The 21,043-nt window shown below is 39.8% G+C and overlaps 1 protein-coding gene across 1 annotated transcript in view; it reads right to left on the minus strand.

Annotated features, from left to right (window-relative positions):
* The window catches only part of WDFY4 (WDFY family member 4), a gene marked incomplete at both ends in the record, with an annotated part of 143,876 nt that extends 123,167 nt beyond the window's left edge, over positions 1 to 20,709 (minus strand). Inside the window, 10 exons of the mRNA XM_080620258.1 lie at positions 2,259 to 2,449; positions 3,320 to 3,424; positions 4,711 to 5,163; positions 5,478 to 5,638; positions 8,647 to 8,836; positions 10,169 to 10,358; positions 10,794 to 10,937; positions 12,360 to 12,463; positions 13,076 to 13,190; positions 20,449 to 20,709. Coding sequence (XP_080476384.1) covers positions 2,259 to 2,449; positions 3,320 to 3,424; positions 4,711 to 5,163; positions 5,478 to 5,638; positions 8,647 to 8,836; positions 10,169 to 10,358; positions 10,794 to 10,937; positions 12,360 to 12,463; positions 13,076 to 13,190; positions 20,449 to 20,709 — 1,914 coding nt within the window. The remainder of the gene's footprint in view (positions 1 to 2,258; positions 2,450 to 3,319; positions 3,425 to 4,710; positions 5,164 to 5,477; positions 5,639 to 8,646; positions 8,837 to 10,168; positions 10,359 to 10,793; positions 10,938 to 12,359; positions 12,464 to 13,075; positions 13,191 to 20,448) is intronic.
* Positions 20,710 to 21,043: the final 334 nt, after the last annotated feature.

Raw genomic sequence — 21,043 nt, forward strand, 5'->3', positions numbered from 1 at the left:
GTTTGGCCAGAGGTAGTTTCAAATCTTTGCTATTCTTTCATCAGTCATTTCGAACTCTCCCAAGAAATCAGCCTTTGCCTAAAACGAAAGCAGTGATACAACTGTAAATAACCATATACAGGAACTGACAAAAAGGTACAGCTCTCTATAGGCAAGTCTTCGTACAGCCCTGAATATGCTAGACTTGCTCATTTGACTGAGTAGACCCTTTTCAAAAAAGGAGTGACTCAGGATGACCGGAAGAATACTGCAAGCAGCAAGCTCTGTTCATTGAGGAAGGCAAGAATAACTCTCTTTCTCAGAAGATATATTTTTAAAGTTTGCACAATACTTTAGAGGAAAATAGCCATAGAGTCAGATCCCAAGATAACAAAGTAATTAGATTTTCTCTAACTTCAACAGGCTTAAAGCAGACTATAAGCGAATGACATTTGACAATATTACACATGTATAAAAAGCAACCTATACCACTTGTAAATTTTGAATTATTTTTAAAATGAGCCATTTTAAAACAAATCTAAAGTAAATTGTTAAGATCTGTAGTGTTGGAAATAAAATCAGTAAGAAAAAAGGGCTTGCAAGGAAACCGTCTACTGTCTTTGAATGTAATCCATTCCAGGTTTTGGGGATGTTGCACAATTAATTTTATAAATGTAATGCTCTTTCAGGTGCCAGGGACCTTTGAAATTGGAGGCTGTACCTTTTCACATTGGAAAGGGCTTATTTTACATAGAGAGCTTCCCAACAGATATCCCATGAATGAATTCCACTTCACAACCTGCTGAAGAGGAACAGTTTTAACACAAGTAGATATCTCTGTAATGGGATCTAGGACTGTGAGAAAGGGTTACCAGAACTGCAGGGAGAGGGAGGAACTTTATTACTGTCATTCAATTTTGTATGATAATGTATCAAACCAGGCAGAGACTTCTGAACAGGGAGTAAATTTAATAACTCAGAGTTGAAGTTATCAGGATGGCTTTAACACATTTCAGAGAAGGTCAGCAGTAACCACATTTCCTCCAGCTCTAACTCAGTTAGAATTTAATTGCCTATGAGTTAGTATTCCTCTGTCCTGAATCTATAAAATTCATGTCTGCTGGAAATCCCCTAACTCAGTTAACGTTAACAGAATTTATTTCACATTCCATTATTTGTTATTCCTCATAATTGTCCATGTGCCACTCTGGAATATGGCAGTGCTAATTGCATTTGGGCTCAGGCTTTAACAGCTAAATATATATTAGCAAATCAATCTGAATTTGTGTGTAACACAATCACAGTCCCAATGGGTGTAGATAATAAATTCATTTGCTTACATTATGCCTTAATATAGTTATCATTTGTCAAAATTAGACACTGAAGCTGCAATTATTTTCATATTAGTTTGGACACTGTACTCAACTTTTCCACAGATACTGTTAAAGTTTACTGTTTAAATCAAAGCTATAAACTTTGTCACATTTTTGTTTTTTTAAAGTAACATGGTTCTTCTATCACAGAAGCAGCTGTTATTGTTGTGCTGAAAGGTTAATTCAGTTCACACTTGATAGAGAAGGTAGAATGAATCTTTATATAACATATAACACTGCTGCTTTTCAATTTGATACCCATGATCTAAACCAAAATAAAGCACACCAATTCTTTCCCCTGCTTCATTGCTTATCAGAACCTGTATATTCAGGATCATATCCTATATAAACACAATACAGGCTATGAATAGCTCTAATTTATTCCTCCAAACATTCACAAGACACATTCTTTCCGTCATCTCACATTTCGTTTTTAATGACACTGATGAATGTGAGAGATGACAAAATTAAGGATAGCAAAGTCTGAACCTTGGAAACCTAAGAGTCTCAAGCTGTTCATTTCATGCCTACCCTGTCTCTTCCAGTCTTACCCCTTTACCTCTTCTCACATCCTCCCTCTACCTCTCCTCTACTTTTATTCGCATCTGTTTCTCCTTTCACTGTCACATTACATAGAACTGCTCATACAACTGTGCCCTTCACCATTTCCAGTTCTCTATCCTTCCTATTTAAGTCTCCAAAATACTTCACAATCTGATACTGAGTGAAGGTGTTGACTACACACACTGCTAAAAATTAAAGTGCCTAATTTACCAGAATTAAAAACTAGCCCATGGCTCTTTTAAGTTTGACATTACCTTCCTTGGAAAAACCACAGTGCTAGGTATGAGATTAAGAGCAATTTGCCAAGAAAACAGCAACCAAGTGGGAAGCCACACTAATTACCTTCAGCAGATCTAGTTTCAGATGTAGTTCCCCTTGAGTAGAAGAACAGAGGGCCCCAATAATAATGCTCATATATTCTTCATAGTTGATGACTGATAGCTGCTCCAAGATGCTGAGAGTAGCACTCCTGTAGCGCTCATCATCCAAAAATATCTTGATATATGGCACCATTCCATAGTCCTTCAGGACAACTGGAGACAAACATAGTGTTATTTGTTACTTAAACTATCCTTTACTTATAGTTTTCACAGGCAGATTTTCAGTGTTGGTGTGAAGTGCCACATTTCTACAGATACAGCAGGAGAGGCAAGAGGAGCAGTTAGTTACGCTAAAGACGACACAGACTGAACAGCACAAGTACAGCTAGGGAAAAAAATTACTGGATGAGCATAGCTTCTAATCATCAGAGATGACAGCTTCCCAATACAATAATGAATGAAAAGACTCCTTACTAGTTTTCAGCTTAAAAATCTCTTCAGTTTATGAAGGGGACTGTTTGATAATTTGTGACTGTATTTGCACTGTAAGATGCTGCAAGCATGATGATTCTAGGATTCAAGAGTGAATATTAAGTGAGTGGATTCTAGTATTCAGAAGAGTTCACTTCTGTATTACTATGTTCCACAAGATTTCCTACATATACACCTGTTAGGTATACCAACTCTACATGTGTAAGTGTTACCCAGCATGTGTCTGATCCCATCAAGATTTCAAATAATAGATACTATGGAAGAAAATCTGGATGAGCAAACAGCACACAAAACTCTCACACAGTTTTGCTTTCTACAAGATGACTCGTATTTTCTATGTAAACAATTCAGAATTATCCCACAGATGAGGGAAGAAGGGTGACTACTGGGATAAGGCTCCTTAAGCAGGATGCGAACATCTTTGCCACATTTCTTCCTGGTGTAAAAAACTGTTATCCCTACTCTTCTAGAGTTGTCCACCACTTCTTACTGAAGCATGGAAGTTGGAAAATTTGTTGGTGCTCCTTAATAGGCATCATGGCCACTTACTGCCAAATATCACAAAAGTAAGGTAGTCATGTAATTTCTTACCGGTGTTCCTCACAGACCTCACAGTGAGAGCAGCCACCATCTGCAGCATCACAGCATTTAATTCCTTCTCAGTGCCATCTTCCAGACCAGGCAGATGGGTTCCAGCTGTCAGTATATCAAAAGTCATAATACAATTTATACAAGACCTGGTTAACCTATACCTAAAATATATTAAACCAAGAAAGAAAACCAGTTCTCCAGCAAATTCTAGTTTTCTCTTAAATATTGCTCATATTGAGCCCTAATATGAGCAACAAAATACAGACAAGACATTCTCTAGTTATTAGGGTCTAGTCTGGGACTGGAAAACACAGGTCTGATTCCACATTCTGCAGCTCGGACCTCACACATAACTATAGGCAATAGTGGTAATAGCAGTGTTTCTACTTCCTCTTTATCTATGTGCCTAAATTTACAAATTATGTAGCCATTCAATCACTCATTCTATCAAATTTAGATCACCAAGTGATCTAAAGCAGTGAAATTAATGTCAAGACAGAATAAACTATCTCTGTACCAGCTCATAAGCAGGTCAGTTTTCAAGAACCTTGAAATCCTTATCTAAGTATTCTTCTACAAAACTAGTTCTCTGACATCAAGAACACAAATCTAAGTGTCCTCACAGGTAATGGATGTGTGCACTCCAGATCTTCTGTTGCAATTCATATTCCTTATGCTGCTTGGAATAAATGTGCATAAATAATTCAATTGTGCTTGCTGCATCAGAAGTTATACCTACTATTATGGGTCCCTCCTACTTTATTAAACAACTATCGCATTGAAACTTTAAGACATTTCCCAATTCATATATCACAGGAAATGTGCTAATGCATTTTTCTTTTTTTAAAAATAGCAGTTATGAACTTTTAATTATGTGAGTCTGTCCCCTAAGTTGGCTTGTACCCCACAGTTACCACATCAGGACTATTACCTTCCTGTTTTCATGATAAGAGATGTCAGATGACAATGGGTGGTAGTAATATAGGGCCAAAATTCAAGAAACTGCTTTCAATCAGTTCTTAGGATTAAGTATCATTTTCAGAGGAACTAAGCACTCTGAAAAACTCTTTTTTCCTCTACTCTCAAGCTTGAGCTCTACAGAACCCCAAATTGAGACCTGTTTTTAAAGTGTAGTCTGAGTGGTACTCTCTAGAATAATTAATAATAGACTAGTGAAGAATAGCCTAGAACTGTTTAGGCTAGTAAACAGAATGATAAACAGTGAAGGTTTCAGAGAAAACCCAGCTTAATATATCACCACGTTCTAGACCAGTTGGCCAGAAAAAATCTAGTTACAATATAAAATTTGTAATTTGACTGTAGAAAGAGATTAGTTTCTTCCTATTGATCAGGCTACTTCAACAGTTATTATGAATAACATTAAGTTGCACCTGACTTCCTCAGGATCTTAGCTTGCTTCCTTAAAAGTGCCAGCAGTAGGCCTAAGAGCCCAGAATCACGGAATATATCACTGAGTAACAGGTCCTTCTTGGTCATGGTGAGAAGGCACCGGAGAGCTGTTAAGGTGCAGAATGGCACTATGTTTTCCTTTATCAAATACTGAACCTTCTTCAAAATTTCATGGGGGACATAGGACAGGTCTAGCACTATGGACTCCACCAGTCTGAAGAACTGGACTTGGACTGGGTGTGGTTTGAAATGGATTATGTCAATAAACTGGTTGATAGGTTGTAGTGTCCATTCCAGAAGAAAGAAGTTGACTGTGTCCCAGGCCCATATGGTACCAATTGCTGCCAAGATTCTTTCGCACAGGTACTGATCATTACTTTTCTGGAAAACAGACTGCAACACCTGAAAAGCTTGAAGGTTTTTCACCGTCATTCCTGTGGGATAAAAACAGGTGAAATCACTTCTAGGTCAATGCTATTTAAGATTGCAAGCACCATAACTACAATATTAAATCATGTCTGAGTGTAGAAAAGAAATCACAGACACAAGGGATGTGATTTGGAAGCAGATTCTCAACCTTGGATCAGGACCCTACAGTTGATACAGTGAGTTCAGTTTGATACAGGGTTAAGTACATAGATCAGAAGATTCCATCTTCTACTCTTCCTACCATATTAAGACACATAATGAATAGAATGTTGTTCTTCTACAGCCCACCTACATAACCACATATATATATATACTGTACCAGAAGACCGTGTCCATTCAAAATTAAAGTGTGGTAATTGCGGATGTACAATATTGCCAGAAACTTTCAATTCAGTTTTTCCACAGGTTGTAAGGCAGGTCAGCATGTCCAAGATCTCATCTAGATAAGGGTCTCCTTCATTTTGCTGCAACCCTTCACATCTAGGAACAAAATTTGGGACAGTCATACGCTCATGCATTAGTAATGCAAATATTCTGGATATATCACCAGGTACTGAGCACATAGGAGCTACCTGTTTTAGTCTCTGCTCCTTCCCAGCCTATTTTGCTGTCTTACTGTCTTATTCTGTGACTTGTTTAATCATCTTACAAACAGTAACTCCACACCTGAGTGGCACATTTTGAATTAGAACAAAAACTAAAGAAGAAAACTGAAGTGCCACTGTACGTGTCTTCTGAAGAAAAGGAAAATAAATGTTGAAATTTAGTCTAGATACATGTACTTTAAAAAAAAAAAAAAAAAGTAATTATCTCAAAAAATTCTTGTTTTGGGGAGAAAAAAATTTAATTTTGTGAGAAATCAAAAATTAAAACAGGCACTTCACATTAAAAGGTAGGCATGTTGCTGGCAAGGTAAGGGGCTAGCTGAGATAAGTACCCGAAAAATCTCAGCCCTTAAAAAGGGAAAAAATATTGTATTTCCTGAGCTTTGTGACTCAGACATGGAGATGGCATGTCTCTCCTAGTAAGGAAATAGCTTGAACTGTAACCCCGGATATGCTACAGTTTAGACTGAAATGAGAGTCTGTCAAAGGCAGAGAGCTGCTTATCATGTCATCTTATTATGTACTGCTTAGAGGAATCACAGTATCACAGTATCACAGTATGTTAGAGATTGGAAGGGACCTCAAGAGATCATCTAGTCCAATCCCCCTGCCAGAGCAGGAACACCTAGATAAGGTTACACAGGAATGTGTCCAGGCGGGTTTTGAATCTATGCTTAAAGACAACTGCAGTATCTAGGCATGGATAGTGGTAGACCAATAGACTGATACTGGAAGCTGTGGAAATTTTGGAAAAAAACAAAACAAATATTCTGGTTTAATCCAAACAAGAAAGAGAGGTGTGAAAAAAAAATCCAGGGCAAATGCCAGTATCCATTTTCGAAGGAAAGCAAGTGGTCAGCAAGATTCTTTTTACCTGAAAAAGAAATCCCAAACATCAGAGAAAATGAAACTTGGTCATGCAAAATGTTCAGGAAAGCAGCTCTGTCTCTCTCCTTCTGCCAGTATATGCCGACAAGGGAGATAAATCAGAAGCACTAAGCACCTGTATGCTATTTCTGTCCCACATCACTTTCAAAGGACGGGGGCAGCCATATCCCTAACTGATAAAAGATTGAGTGTTTCTGTCCTTATGTGGTCCCAATTCAACCAGAGATATACATCTACACACAGGTTATTTATAAGAGAGAGTTAGTCAATCTACGGTAACTAAAGAAAACACTGCCAAAAAAGACCAGACTTTTTCCAATTGTAAGTTAATTATTTTGTGCCATCCAAAAATCATGAGAAATCACACTCACCTACAGACACCTTTGCATTCATGATTCAAATTACAGTCCCCTAGATCCAAATTACAAAACACTCCCCTCAGTCTAATGTACTGGCCAGGGACCAAAGATCTTGCAAGTGTTGGAGAAGAAATAAAAGAAATACACAGCAAGAATAATACAAGAATACACAGTTACAGGTTGGGCAGAGAAGAGATTCAGAGCAGCCCTGCAGAGAAGGACTTGGGGGTGTTGGTTGATGAGAAACAACACAAGCTGGCAATGTGCACTCACAGCCCAGAAAGCCAACCGTATCCTGGGCTGCATCAAGAGCAGCATGACCAGCAGGTCGAAGGAGGTGATCCTGCCCCTCTACTCTGCTCTTGCGAGACCTCACTTGCAGTATTGTGTGCAGTTCTGGTGTCCTCAACATAAAAAGGACATGGAACTGTTGGAACAAGTCCAGAGGAGGGCCACGAGGATGATCAGGGGACTGGAGCACCTCCCGTATGGAGACAGGCTGAGAAAGTTAGTTAGTTCTCTCCTGAGAAAGGAGAAGGCTGCGTGGAGACCTCGTAGCAGCCTTCCAGTAGATGAAGGGGGGGCCTACAAGGACGCTGGGGATGGACTGTTCATTAGGGACTGCAGTGATGGGACAAGGTGTAATGGGTTAAAACTTGAACAGGGGAAGTTTAGATTGGATATAAGGAGGAAGCTCTTTACTGTGAGGGTGATGAGGCACTGGAATGGGTTGCCTGGAATGAATTTGTGAATGCTCCATTCCCCAGAGTGTTCAAGGCTAAGTTGGACAGAGCCTTGGGTATCACACAGTATCACAGTGAGTTAGAGATTGGAAGGGTGACACAGTTTAGTGTGAGATGTCCCTGCCCGTGGCAGGGGGGTTGGAACTTGATGATCTTAAGGTCATTTCCAACCCTAACTACTCTATGATTCTATGATAAAAGGCAAAGCCAGAATGGAAACAGTATTAAACTGAGAAGATCTGGAAATGCTCTCTTCATATGATATAAAAGAAAACCAGAACAAAGTTCCTAAGTGCTTTCTAGGGAAGTGATATAATGTACTGTTTTGACATTGCAAACTGAGAACCTGGTTAGACAATGTAAGGAGGCAAGGACAGTAAAAGATTCCATTTTGTACTTCTGATTAGGATAACTAGTGGGTTTTTTTCCTGATATGTTCATATTCATCTCAGCTGTGAAGAGCAACCTTTTCAGATATAAGTTTGGGTGGGGTTTGTTTGTTTGTTTGTTTTCTGCACAGCAAGGAGATTAGGTTTCCCTCCCAAAAAGACTGTATTCCTATATTCACCTTAACTGTGACATATGTCTCTGACCTACATCCCCTTTAATATTAATTGATGAAGAACCTTTGTCTTATGTTCAGTAAGTCACTGTTCCAGTTGTAGACTAACTTCTCCTACTGTTAATTTCTGTTATGGTTTCAGTAGAAGAAGTTGGGTACTGCTTCTCTTCCTAAAACAGCAGTGAAAGATCCATTATTGGGGTCTTTATTACTGGCTTTACATCCACACAGGATTACCTACATAAGCCATATTGTAAAAAAGACCACTGTGCGTTTCTGAAAATAACATTTTATTACCCTCTAGAATTACACTCAAAACCTCTCTACTTACCTCAGTAAAATTTTTAGCAGGAGTTGGTAGCCATCATTGTTTTCAAACTCTGTTAATAAAGCTGAGGATATGGGATAGGAATCTTTCACAAAGCACAAGACCATACTAGCAGCTTCGCACACATCATAAGCAGGTAGGGTATCAGCCACTTTAAAGAGATTCTGAATAGCTATTTTAATGCAGTCCACAGCTGTGGGGAAACAATATAGCAGGTTTATAAGAAATGACAGTAAAACAAGCTCAAAATTACTAACAACAACAGAACATCAAGTCTGAAAAGTTATTTCCCAGCAAAATAGCAGTCAGTTAACTTTTTTTCTAGAAAGGAAAGATAAGAGGATAGATGAACATCACATTCATTTCAGAGGCTACGTGAAGAACATTTCTGGTTCTAAAGTATGTGTGCATTTCTTTATTTAATCCCCAGAAGCATATTCAGTTTCAGGAGTATAAACTTCCAAAACATACACTCACCAAAATTCATATGCAGTGAATCCAGCTGTCTGATTACAAGGTAAGTAGAGGCTGACATATTTGTCTTGGACTAAGTCAATCACACATTCTATGCAGAGTTCAGAGATTAATTCTTTGCTCAATAAGGCATATGTAATGGAATATATACATACTGCTCTGAGCAATGAAGCCTAGTTTTCCTGTCTAATCACAGTATCACAGTATCACAGTATCACAGTATCACAGTATCACAGTATGTTAGAGATTGGAAGGGACCTCAAAAGATCATCTAGTCCAATCCCCCTGCCAGAGCAGGAACACCTAGATAAGTTTACACAGGAATGTGTCCAGGCGGGTTGAATCTAATGCCTAATCTAAATACCTAATATAAAGCCTAATCTGATGGCTAGTCCTTCCAGGGCAGCTTCAAAATGTCTCAACAGTTTAGTACTTTAAGAAATATTATTCCTCAGTCTTTCAATCTCACCCAGGAAGCCAAATTTTTATTTTGAAAAATAAAAGTACCTTCATGCAGCTACTCCATGAAACGATATAGTGACAGCAAAGTCTGGATTATAGAATTATTTTTTTTTTTTTTTTTGAATTTTAAGAAATGGAGACTCATTGTCTTTGCACCTAACAACAAAATATTTCTTACACTAGTAAAATCTAGGAAGAAATGAGGATGTGGTTAAATCAGTCATAAAGTTGTCCCAAAAGACTTCATTCCTCTGGCAGTGCCCTCAACTTTGTTTTTAGAGTATGCATGAGCCTTAGACTCACACACTGAGTCATGCAACCATAAAAAAACCATGATACCATTATCCTTTCCTGCATTACCGTGATCAGGTGGGATTGGCCCTTGCTTGTAATTTTACTTTTTTTCTGTAGAAAAAGCTTCACTTTCCGGATGGCTATCAGTACTACATAAAGCTCCTGTCTAGAAAGCCAAGAGCCCATGATTTGCAACTGAGTGTAGAGATAAAAATCTATCCCAGGGAGACTCTTCTTGAGATTTCATTCTCAGTGGAGCTATCAGAAAAGGAAAAGCCAAATTTCTAAGCCAAACCTTGTAGGTACACAATGCTGTTTTTGGTCTGAGCCTTTGAAATTGTTCTCAGCACACGGCCTGTAGGTACTTTCCAGGAGTGGCTACACTGGTCCCAGAGGGAAGCAGTTGCTATAATTAATGACTGAAGCTTATCAGCTGCCAGAAGTTCCTCTACACCTTGTTCCTCTCTGTACATGTTAAGCATTATCTGAAAAGCAAACAAACATCAGCTACAATAAAAGCCTTTACAAACACCTGGGAGATAAAGAAATACCCACTGGGGGGGGGTGGGGGGTGTGAGATTGGGGTATTTGGGGATTATAGTTTGATACTAATGCCTAGTAATAATGCTCCCTAATACTAGGAGAAAAGATGAAGTGAAATGAACAAATAGAACTGCCACTAGGATATTTTCCATGGATTTTTTTCCCACTTAAAGTCATGGTGTTTTGTTTAACAACCACAAAAAAAGATATACAGTGCACCATCTCAGATTGTTTTATACTTCTCCTTATGCTTCTTCACTAGTTTTCCATCCAAATTTACTCCTTTTTTGGCAGTTTGAGTAAATCACTAGCTAAAAGCCTAAATGAACATCTCAGTATCCAGGGCAAATGAACTCTTTCTTGAGAGTTCACCTCACCTTAACAAGCATTTCCTGAGTTTGGGTGTCATCCTCACTTGTCTGTCCATCACTGGTTTTCTTCAGAGGAAAAGTAAAGAAAAGGTACAGGCACTGCATCAGAGCTGCTGGAAGGCCAGATCCAATGATAGTCCACATAGTTCTCTAAGCAAGGAAAAGAAAAATCACATCCTCCAGAAGCTGACCACAGTTTCCTTGTGTTTCAACACACGGAGTGTAGTCATGGCAGATGAAAAAGTTGATCATTGTATGCATACAAGTGCTCTAGGGCACACAACTGTGTGTATACATACATACAGCACGGCTGTACAAATCCACTTGGCAGAAGTAAACACTATGTGTTGCTATAGGTGTTCCTAGGACTTCCCACTCCATCTGAACTACAACTTTGGCAGAGATACCTATTACATCCTGCATAAGGAGAACTACAGTCAATAAAGCACACAAACAGCAAACTAACTAGCAACTAAAATAGTAAGTCCAGAAGCAGACATTGACCCCTTTATCACTAATTCACAGGACACCTTGCAGCAATAGAGGCCTGGTATATTAAAAGCACAAATTCTCCATTCCCTCCTTGACCCACCATAGCAATTTAGCTATAACACCTTTGCTTTTGTAACATATTGAATAGCTGCACACACACTTCTAATTATAGCTTTTATAAATACAAAAGATACTGTTCCTCTACAATATTTCTCAATGCTTATTTTCTTCCCATCTTTACTACTGCTGTGTACAACTTACTGAGAAGTCCCAGTGTGCCTGCTTGGCACACAATAATGACAAGAAGAATCCGCAGCAAATTAAACGGAGAAGTGAGGTTTGTGATACGAAGTTTTGCAAGTGTCTGTGCTACAAAAAATATCAATGTCTTACATCCATGAAAAATGCAAACCTCACCAGGAATGTCATGCTGTGACTAACTATATATAATTTTATAGAGCTCCTTATGACACAGAACATGTCCACTACAAACTGACAGTGAGATTTTATTTTCATGTATCTGAATAAGAATGAGACAAGCTGCTCAGCTCAGTGTCAGGGATAAATACACTCTTGATGCCATACAGCGTTCAGAATGGCTGTATGAGCAGAACTTCCGAAGTGCTCTGAAATGCTTCAAAGTGAGAAGCTTCAGGATGGAAAATCCAACCACTGCATTACCAGACAGACAGATCCTTAGTAGTAATCTTTTTGATATGTAACTTGGAGTGACAAAGAAATGTTGAAGAGCAGTGATATACAGAGGAAAAAATAAAATAAATAAAATCAGGGGAACGCTAGAACAAACAACTGCCCAATGATCAAAACAAAAGGTACCTGAAAGTACAGAGGACCTACTTCCCTCTTTTAGAAAAGCCTGGACTATAAACCTGTGGGTGTGTCCTCCATCAGACTGCATACCCTGGGCTTGCTGAAGCACAAAGCATTGGAGATAACATGAATATTACTAAACTTAGGTGTTCCACTGTTGGGGTGGCTACCCAGCTTCTCAAATAGAAAAGAAAAAAACAAAGACAAAATACCAAACACACCCCCCCACTCTGTAGTAACTTTTCTTACCAAGTCAGTCTGTGAGAGCAGATACACTGATTTCAGCAGCAAATGGCCATCTTCTCCTTCCCCATTCTGTTGTAGCAATTGCTCCAAAGCCAGACGAGCTTCCTCTGTTGCCACAAAAACATTAAACTTTAATTCCTTAATGAAAGATGAAAATTCTGTATTCATCCTTTCTTAACAGATGTGACAAATTTAACAAAATTACAGTAGCAGGAGTCCATTGAAGTGAGTAGATGGACATAAAAGGATTTTGATTCAGCATCAGGCTCAGATCAGTTTGTGTAAACTACGTATTTCAAACTGACAAGCTTCACTGGGAATAGCAGCTCAGTATAGGAAGTCTGCCAACTGACCAGTGTATGACAGCCACCAGGAAAGCCATGTGTAGCTAGCAGTATTTTTCTCATTAAAGAGAGCTCCTCAGAATAGTGTAATAGCCTACTCTTTTACTTCCTAGCTTCAGTATTATACATTTCAAGCTACAGAACTTCCAAAACCAAAGTCAACATGTCATACAAGGCCAGCTCTTCACTGGTAATGATCCAGAACTGGGATGCTACATCCAAAACTAGGATGTTTATGCTAGCTGAACCCTACCAAAAGATCTGGCTTGCTACTCTTAGCACTTTCCTCTTTCCCCTCATGGTAAGCACAGAGGACAGCTGAATGACAGCACATTGGCAGAAGTGGATCTAGTGGATGTGATATCAGATCATTACCTGCAGGTTTGCCACTGAGGGTCCTCTTAATTTCCTTTGTCAGAAGCTTGGAAACCTCACTTGCTAACAGCTGAATGTTGGGGAATACAATTACTCCAGCAGACTCTTCACAGGCCTGAAATCCAAGCATAACTGTTAAGTCTTTCTGATACAGCATCTTTATGGTAGATTGAGAAGTACTAATAAATATAAATAAGCAAACATAAAGCTAGTATTCCCCTCCAAAATTCCCTTCCCCAGCCAGTGTAGTCCATTAAGCAGTATTTACCAGACAGGCAGGATCCTGATACTAAGGATACAGAAGTCAACTTGGAGCTACCTTTTGAATCACGTAATGCACCTACTAGACAGCATTTACATTATTTTCTACACTGAATACAATCAAAACAATGGAAGTGTTTCTCATAGCCCCTGTATCTCTAATTATTTATATCAAAAAGCATGGTAGTCCCTTTCAAAATACAACATAAACACCCTGTACCCTCAAGAGGTTACAGCTTTTTTGGTTTGGGGTTGTTTGGTTCTTGGCTTTTTTTGTTGCTGTTGTAGATATTTTTAATACCTTCATCATATTTCTACCTTTCAATTCTACCCCATTTTGGAAGGAAAGTAAGGCTCAAATTCAGAATTTCTTGCCATACAGAAATAATCTTTGTTCCAAAGTAAGGAAATAAAACTTCAAACTACAAATAAAAATTCAAACTACAGACCAGTCAGTCTCACCTCTGAGCCCGGCAAACTCTTGGAGCAGATTCTCCTGGAAGGCATGCTAAGGCACATGAAAAACAAGCAGGTGGTTGATGACAGCCAGCATGGCTTCACTAAGGGGAAATCCTGCCTGACCAATCTGGTGGCCTTCTATGATGGAGCTACGGAACTGTGGACAGGGGCAAAGCACTTGACATGATCTACCTGGACTTGTGCAAAGCGCTGGACACTGTCCCACGTGACATCTTTGTCTCTAAATTGGGGAGAAATAAATATGATGGATTGTCCACTCGGTGGATTAAGAATTGGCTGGATGGTTACACACAAAGAGTTGTGGTCAATGGCTCACTGTCCTGCTAGAGACCAGTAACAAGTGGTGTCCCTCAGGGATCAGTGTTGGGACTGGTCTTGTTCAACATCTTTGTCGGTGACATGGACAGTGGGATTGAGTGTGCCCTCAGCAAGGTTGCCGATGACACCAAGCTGTGTGGTTCGGTTGATACACTGGAGGGAAGGAATGCCATCCAGAGGGACCTTGACACGCTTGTGAGGTGGGCTGATGCCAACCTGATGAAGTTTAACCATGCCAAGTGCAAGGTCCTACACCTGGGTCGGAGCAATCCCAGGCACAGCTACAGGTTGGGCAGAGAAGAGATTCAGAGCAGCCCTGCGGAGAAGGACTTGGGGGTGTTGGTCGATGAGAAACTCAACATGAGCCGGCTTCAGTGTGTGCTTGCAGCCCAGAAAGCCAACCGTATACTGGGCTGCATCAAAAGGAGCGTGACCAGCAGGTCGGAGGAGGTGATCCTGCCCCTCTACTCTGTTCTTGTGAGACCTCACTTGGTATACCGTGTGCAGTTCTGGTGTCCTCAACATAAAAAGGACATGGAACTGTTGGAACAAGTCCAGAGGAGGGCCATGAGGATGATCAGGGGACTGGAGCACCTCCCATATGAAGACAGGCTGAGAAAGTTGGGGCTGTTCGGGCTGGAGAGGAGAAGGCTGCGTGGAGACCTCATAGCAGCCTTCCAGTAGATGAAGGGGGGGCTATAGGAATGCTGGGGATGGACTATTCATTAGGGACTGTAGTGATAGGACAAGGTGTAATTGGTTGAAACTTAAACAGGGGAAGTTTAGATTGGATATAAGGAGGAAGTTCTTTATTGTGAGGGTGGTGAGGCACTGGAATGGGTTGCCCAGGGAAGCTGTGAATGCTCCATCCCTCAGGGTGTTCAAAGCCAGGTTGGACAGAGCCTTGGGTGACATGGTTTAGTGTGAGGTATCCCTGCCCATGGCAGTGGGGTTGGAAGTTGATGATCTTAGGGTCCTTTCCAATACTAACTGTTCTATGATTCTATGATTCTAAAAGGAAACATGGGGAAAGGAGCTGAAAAAAGAACTCTATATGGATGCGATTTTGCAGAAACAGGAGTTGCCTAACCAATCTGGCTATGAGGTTATGAGAGGGCTTCCAGGCCTGGAGTGACACTCCTGTCTGACTAGGAATTTACAACATTATAAGCCAGCTTACATCACTAGTACAGGTCGGTGCCAATAGGAAAAACAGCACTTCTAAAATGCTGAAATGATGGCAGTAAACGTTTACCAGATCAGGATTTATAAACATTTCCTATGAAATAATAAGCACCCCTATTTAGAGTGGAAGGTATAGGCCCAAATGTATAACTAGCCAAGGAAAACAAATTTATAGACAAGTTTATAAACAATTTATACATAAGTTTATGTATATATTCAAGAAAGGACAAGCAATTAAATGCAAAACTGACAACGGTAACAATAGCAAGTCTTGATGGTTCTCAGCTCTGAGTATGACAAACATGTTCCCTCTCAAATGTTTCTTAGCCTTGAATTTTGGGGGAGGGAGGAAGAGAATTCAAAACCAATAAAAAATATTGCAGTAGACTAATACTATTGCACCTAACTCTGAGAATCAGGTACCATTACTTTTACACAGAACATCTAACACTACATACATCAATGTACTAGCAATAATGCAGCATTCACCCCTAAATACAAGGCTGAGACACCTTTGTACTAGCAACCTTGAAAATTTTGTATACAAAAGTCTCCTTGTTTTAAAAGCTCAGAAAAATCAAGCCGTAAGGCCAGACAAGGAAAGAAAGGTAACAGAAATAAGAAGACATCTGTTCTCCTAAAATACTTCAGAGCAGATGCTCCATAACACTGTCTGCCAAAAAATTAGTGCAACTCTTTGTGAAAGAACATCCTCTACAAACATTATTTCCTTCCCTACTATTGCTTTTAATTACTTGTTCTTTCCTTGCAGATGGCAGCTTGTGGACAAGCTATTTCTCTCCTCATGAACTGCCAGTCATCTGCTGCCAATCAGGCAAGCACCTACTTTTTATTCATTTTACTGCATTGAACTCTGGAACTGCACTCAACTCTTTTTTTTTCTGGGCTACAAAGGAGTGAAATGCAATCACACAGAATACCTACCAATTAATTTTCAATCAATCAATCAACATTATTTAAAAAGCACTAGTTTTATTCAGATTTTGACCACAAATGGTTTTAAGAAAACCTCAGCTGCAGGAGCAAAATTCACCAATTCCTGCACTTCTGAATCAGACGTGAGGGAAGATCTGTAAAGAGCAGAAGCAAGCTGGGCAAACACAATGACAAGAAACCTACAACCACAGAATACACAATGCTTGTCTTAACCTGTACTCTTTTCATAAGAAAGCAGTGATTTCCTGCTCCTCTGCCTCAAAGAGAAACACGCTCTAAACACTTCAGAAAAGACCTGTTATAATCATTCTTCTGCTAACAGAAAGAGCAGACTAAATTTTAAAAGATGCAGCATGAAAGCAACAACTGACAGATGCTATCACTGTGCAAATATTTAGCTAGTCCATCTCACTACAGACCAGGACACTAATGTTCTGATTATGATTTTATAGGTGATCTTCCTGTGACTCAGACACCAACCTCTAGAATACACTCCCCTTTAAGAGCAGACCTAATGAGTTCCATCGTCATCTTTGAGCCTATAAAACATCTATATCTGGAAGAGTATCTACCTGACTCCATTGTACGATATCTGCCTTCAGTGGAAACTCAAATAATATGGTATCAATGTAATCTGATTTTCTTTCTTCCTCTTATGTCGGTTTCTACATGTTTAAGATTTTGTCACAAGGTCCCCGTGTCTGCTATTGCCATCTGTCCTTCCTTTTCCATGCTCCATGGACAGATGCTAGCTCAAAAGCCATCCATATAATAGAACATTCTGATACTTTCTGAGGCCCCCAAAGGAAAGATAGAAGGCACGTTAAAATGACTCCCAGCCTAGGCCTGAATCACAAGCAGATGGCTAATATTTTCCTCCTACACCTTTCCCTTCTACATCAAGGAGTATCAGTGAGTAATGAGCCCACACACCCCAGGTGGCTCCTGGTTAGTGCCCTCTCTCTCCAGCCAACTGAGTAAGAGCTAAAGCACTCTGAAACAAAAGGACAGAGATGCACTGGCATCTGCATAATCAAATAAGAAAAGGAAAAGCAGGAGATGAAAATCTCCCAAGGAGGGAGATGACTTATACAGAGTCCCCTGGTAAACAGGAGGAAGTGAAGTAGTTTCTGTAAGAACTTCATAACATGTATAACTCAAACTGAGATGTGTTTTCCCAGGCCAGCCCAGGGCTTTAGCACAAAGCAGAGGGCTAGTACATGAAGGGAGTACAAGTCATATGGTGAAGTACATGATTACTCAAAGCTAAGGGGCCAGGTCCTCCACAATGTATTCCTAAATCAAGGGTGCAAGGTCAAATTGCTCTAGCCCTGCATCTGAATCTAAACGCCTACAAAGCACTGTGAACTTCCACAGATACATCAAAGAAAAGTGAAGGGGAAGAATCTCTCTCTTAGGACACAAAATCAAGTGTTAAGCTAATGAGAAGTCACATCTCTACTTTGAATATATTCTGTAGCTGAAATATCTTTTAGAAATTTAAAATCTCCTCCTTGTGAGCATTACTGCAATTCAGGAAATCGCTTTCTACAACCCTAGAGCATGTGAAGTTCAGCTGTACAGAAGGGAAATGGTATACACATGCACAACATTGAATGTCCCTTAGCGATACCTTGCCTCCTGGGGAATAGCTGTCTTTGATCCCACTGGTACTAAAGTTTATTTCTCATATGTCATGAAAAATAAGTAATTTCCTGGTTTGCTCTCCAACTTTTAATTCCTAACACTTCTAGATTTTATAGCTTTCATCACCTTCATTCAGTAACAACAACTTCCTCAGTCCTTTGAAAGTTTCACTCCAAAAAATGACCTTCACGTGGAAGGCATTCTTATATTCATACTTAGTTAATGATCAGCAAATCTGAAGTTGTTCTACATAATCCTATCTTGCCAAGACTTGCTTACTTCAGATTCATTGTATGGTATTTAAAAACAAAAACCATTACAGAACTCAGAAACCTTGACATCTGGGAATTTATATTTCATTGTAAATTTCAGACAGGAAAATCTCAACAGAAGAATTTCACAAAAAGCCTGCAATACATTGCTTACAAGAAGGGGATAGAGGAGTTTGGAGACAGTTTGGATCTTCCACAGCAAAGCTTATCTTTGTTGTGATGAATTTATATGCTCAAAGAATTACGACCATATATTTTCCATGGACCTTCGAGAGGAAGGAAGACAGAAGGTCTGAAAACAGCTTTAGGAAATGCAGAATAGATGGCTCTTTCTCAAAGCAAAAAGATTGTATCTTGTTGTTGTGCTGTCTCAGAAAAAGGAAAGTGCAGTTTTCGGTGTGGCATTTAAAAGGCAGATCCATGGCATAAGAAGGTGAAGACTTAGAATATCAGTCCTGATATGATTTTGAAGAACATTCTTTGAAGGCTGAGGAAAGAATTCTGCCCGTTTGCAAAGCCAGAATTTTTGAGACCTTTTAAAGCAGTGGTGAGCTCTCAAGAGAGCCAAGCCTGAGCTATTACATGTAAGTGCCATAAGCAGAGAGAGAGATTTGTTGCCGGTGATGGGCACATTATGCACAGAAACACTGCTTATGCTTAAATATAGCCTTTGGTTCAGGAGGGACACTCTTTAATGCCAACAAATCCAGAAGTTGAGGAAGTGGTGAAAAATGCAAGTTTTGTTCACTATTCACAAATATCTATAGGTCATTTAGATGAGAAGGATGCTTCTGTGTCTCCAGGCTATGAACTCATTGCCTTTTCAGACCCTTACATTCATTTTTTTCTGGACTGCCTTGGACCAAGGCAAGCTTTTACTTGAACACAGCAAACTCTTCACCATAAACATGACCAGATCCTACTCACAATTTAGTTGTTTGTGCCACACTGACACCAAGTGACCTATTTCAGTGCTGTTAACTGACACTAGCATCCACAGTGATTTCAGAGCCCTGCTCTGCACAATGACTTACAAGCTTCATAGATTCATGCTCCATCCAGATGAGGAAATGTTTATGCTTTGCTGTCATGGACACCAAAGATTTCATAGCCCTGAGCACAGTGGTTTCCTTGCAGACGCAGTTCAAGATGTCCCTCTCACTACAGCATCACTTTTTATGTCCCATATAAATGGTACATTCTATGTTCCATTTAAACAGGGTGACCATACCATTAACTTTTCACCTACCCACTGACTTGTTTTCTGAAAACCAACTCAGCTAGGTAGGAAACAGACAGATCTGAGTTCGGTCACTCACAAGTAGAGACGGTTGAAATATGCCATCATTAAAATATTGTTTCACCAAAAAAAGCTTTTATTTTCTTACTGAAAGATACACACAGTGAGAAAGTGTAAAAACTCAGATTTGATACCCATAAATACCCAAGGTAATTCAAGAGAAAACAATTCTGTACTACAACATGGCCACGGTACATTCAAATATAGGCCAGGTTTTCTGCTCCTCTCAGTATAAGCTCTGCTACTTTGTCACTGTATGGTCCATTCAGTTTCCTATATTTTTCACAGACAAGCAAAACCAATTCATAATGCTTCCATTCAATACAGAGCTCTTCCAGTTTCATCTTTTAATATGACTATCTCAGAAATTCTTTGCTGATGGAAGGGCATGAGGTAGGCCATCCTGCTAACTGAAATGTTCTAGTTCTTAGCTGTGTCCCTCACCCACAGTATGACCTTCCTCTCCTCATGCCACAGTTTTCTCATTTCTAACACAACATCTTTCTCAAACCCTAAAATTAGACTTTAGTGCTGTCATTAGCCCAAAAAATCTATCTTAAGTCTGTAACCCTGCATTCCCCCTAGCTGGCTGCATTCCACAACTACATTTTCCCAGACTGAAACTGTGCTCAGCCCCCCACAAAATGTGTAAAATAGATGGGCAGACATGAAGTGATCTCTTCACAGGGTACTCAGTTTGAAACATGCCTGTCTCATCAAAATATCCCTTGACTCCAAGAACAGAATTTAGCCACTTATGAAAGTAAAGTAGTGCTCCCCCATATATTCTTTGCATGCTAACATAGTTGGTTCCCTAGACTCCCAGTGGAATAAAAGTAATTATCCCCTAGACAAAGGGATCATGCTGCAGTTAACTCCACTGGCAGATAGAGCAAGAGAAACTCAAATTTACATCCTTGGCATCTGCAACAAAGACAGGAAGGAAAACAAACCTTTAAGAACAGAGGAAGAAAGTCCAGTAGCCTTCTCTGTTGCTCCTCTGGGATTAGAAATGGAGCCAGCTGCTCATACTCTACAAACTGTTTGCCTAGAGTCTCCCACTGAAGGGTACGGCTCTGAGGTGGCTTCTCTTTGCTCTTTGCAGGCTTTCCTGGCACTTCAGCTTTGTCTCCATCATCAGGGCTTTGCTCTTGCTGTTCTGCTTTGCTGGGCAAATCTTCCAGCTGCCACATGAGTTCAGCTGCATTGTCCATGCTGATATGAGACCTGAAGGTAAAATATGGTGTTATTTACAGTCAGTATCATTTCTTACCAGTCAACTGCCTCATGACACTAGACACTAACAGTTTTAACCATTGGAAGTGTGGAGTTTAGAAGTATGGAAACACTGGTAGCCACTGACTCTTCTCCAATTATGATGGCAAAGCACTTTGCTCCTGGACAAGAGCATTACAACCTTGCAATCACATGAACAAGTTCTCTCCCATGAGACACATGTCCAAGTGCTACACAACTCATTGGGCTTTAGCAGGACAAACTGGGAAAAAAAACCCATGTAAACCAAGTAAACCATGCAGGAAATATGGA

Source organism: Psittacula echo (genome assembly GCF_963264785.1).
Source record: "Psittacula echo genome assembly, chromosome: 6".
Lineage (NCBI taxonomy): Eukaryota > Metazoa > Chordata > Aves > Psittaciformes > Psittacidae > Psittacula > Psittacula echo.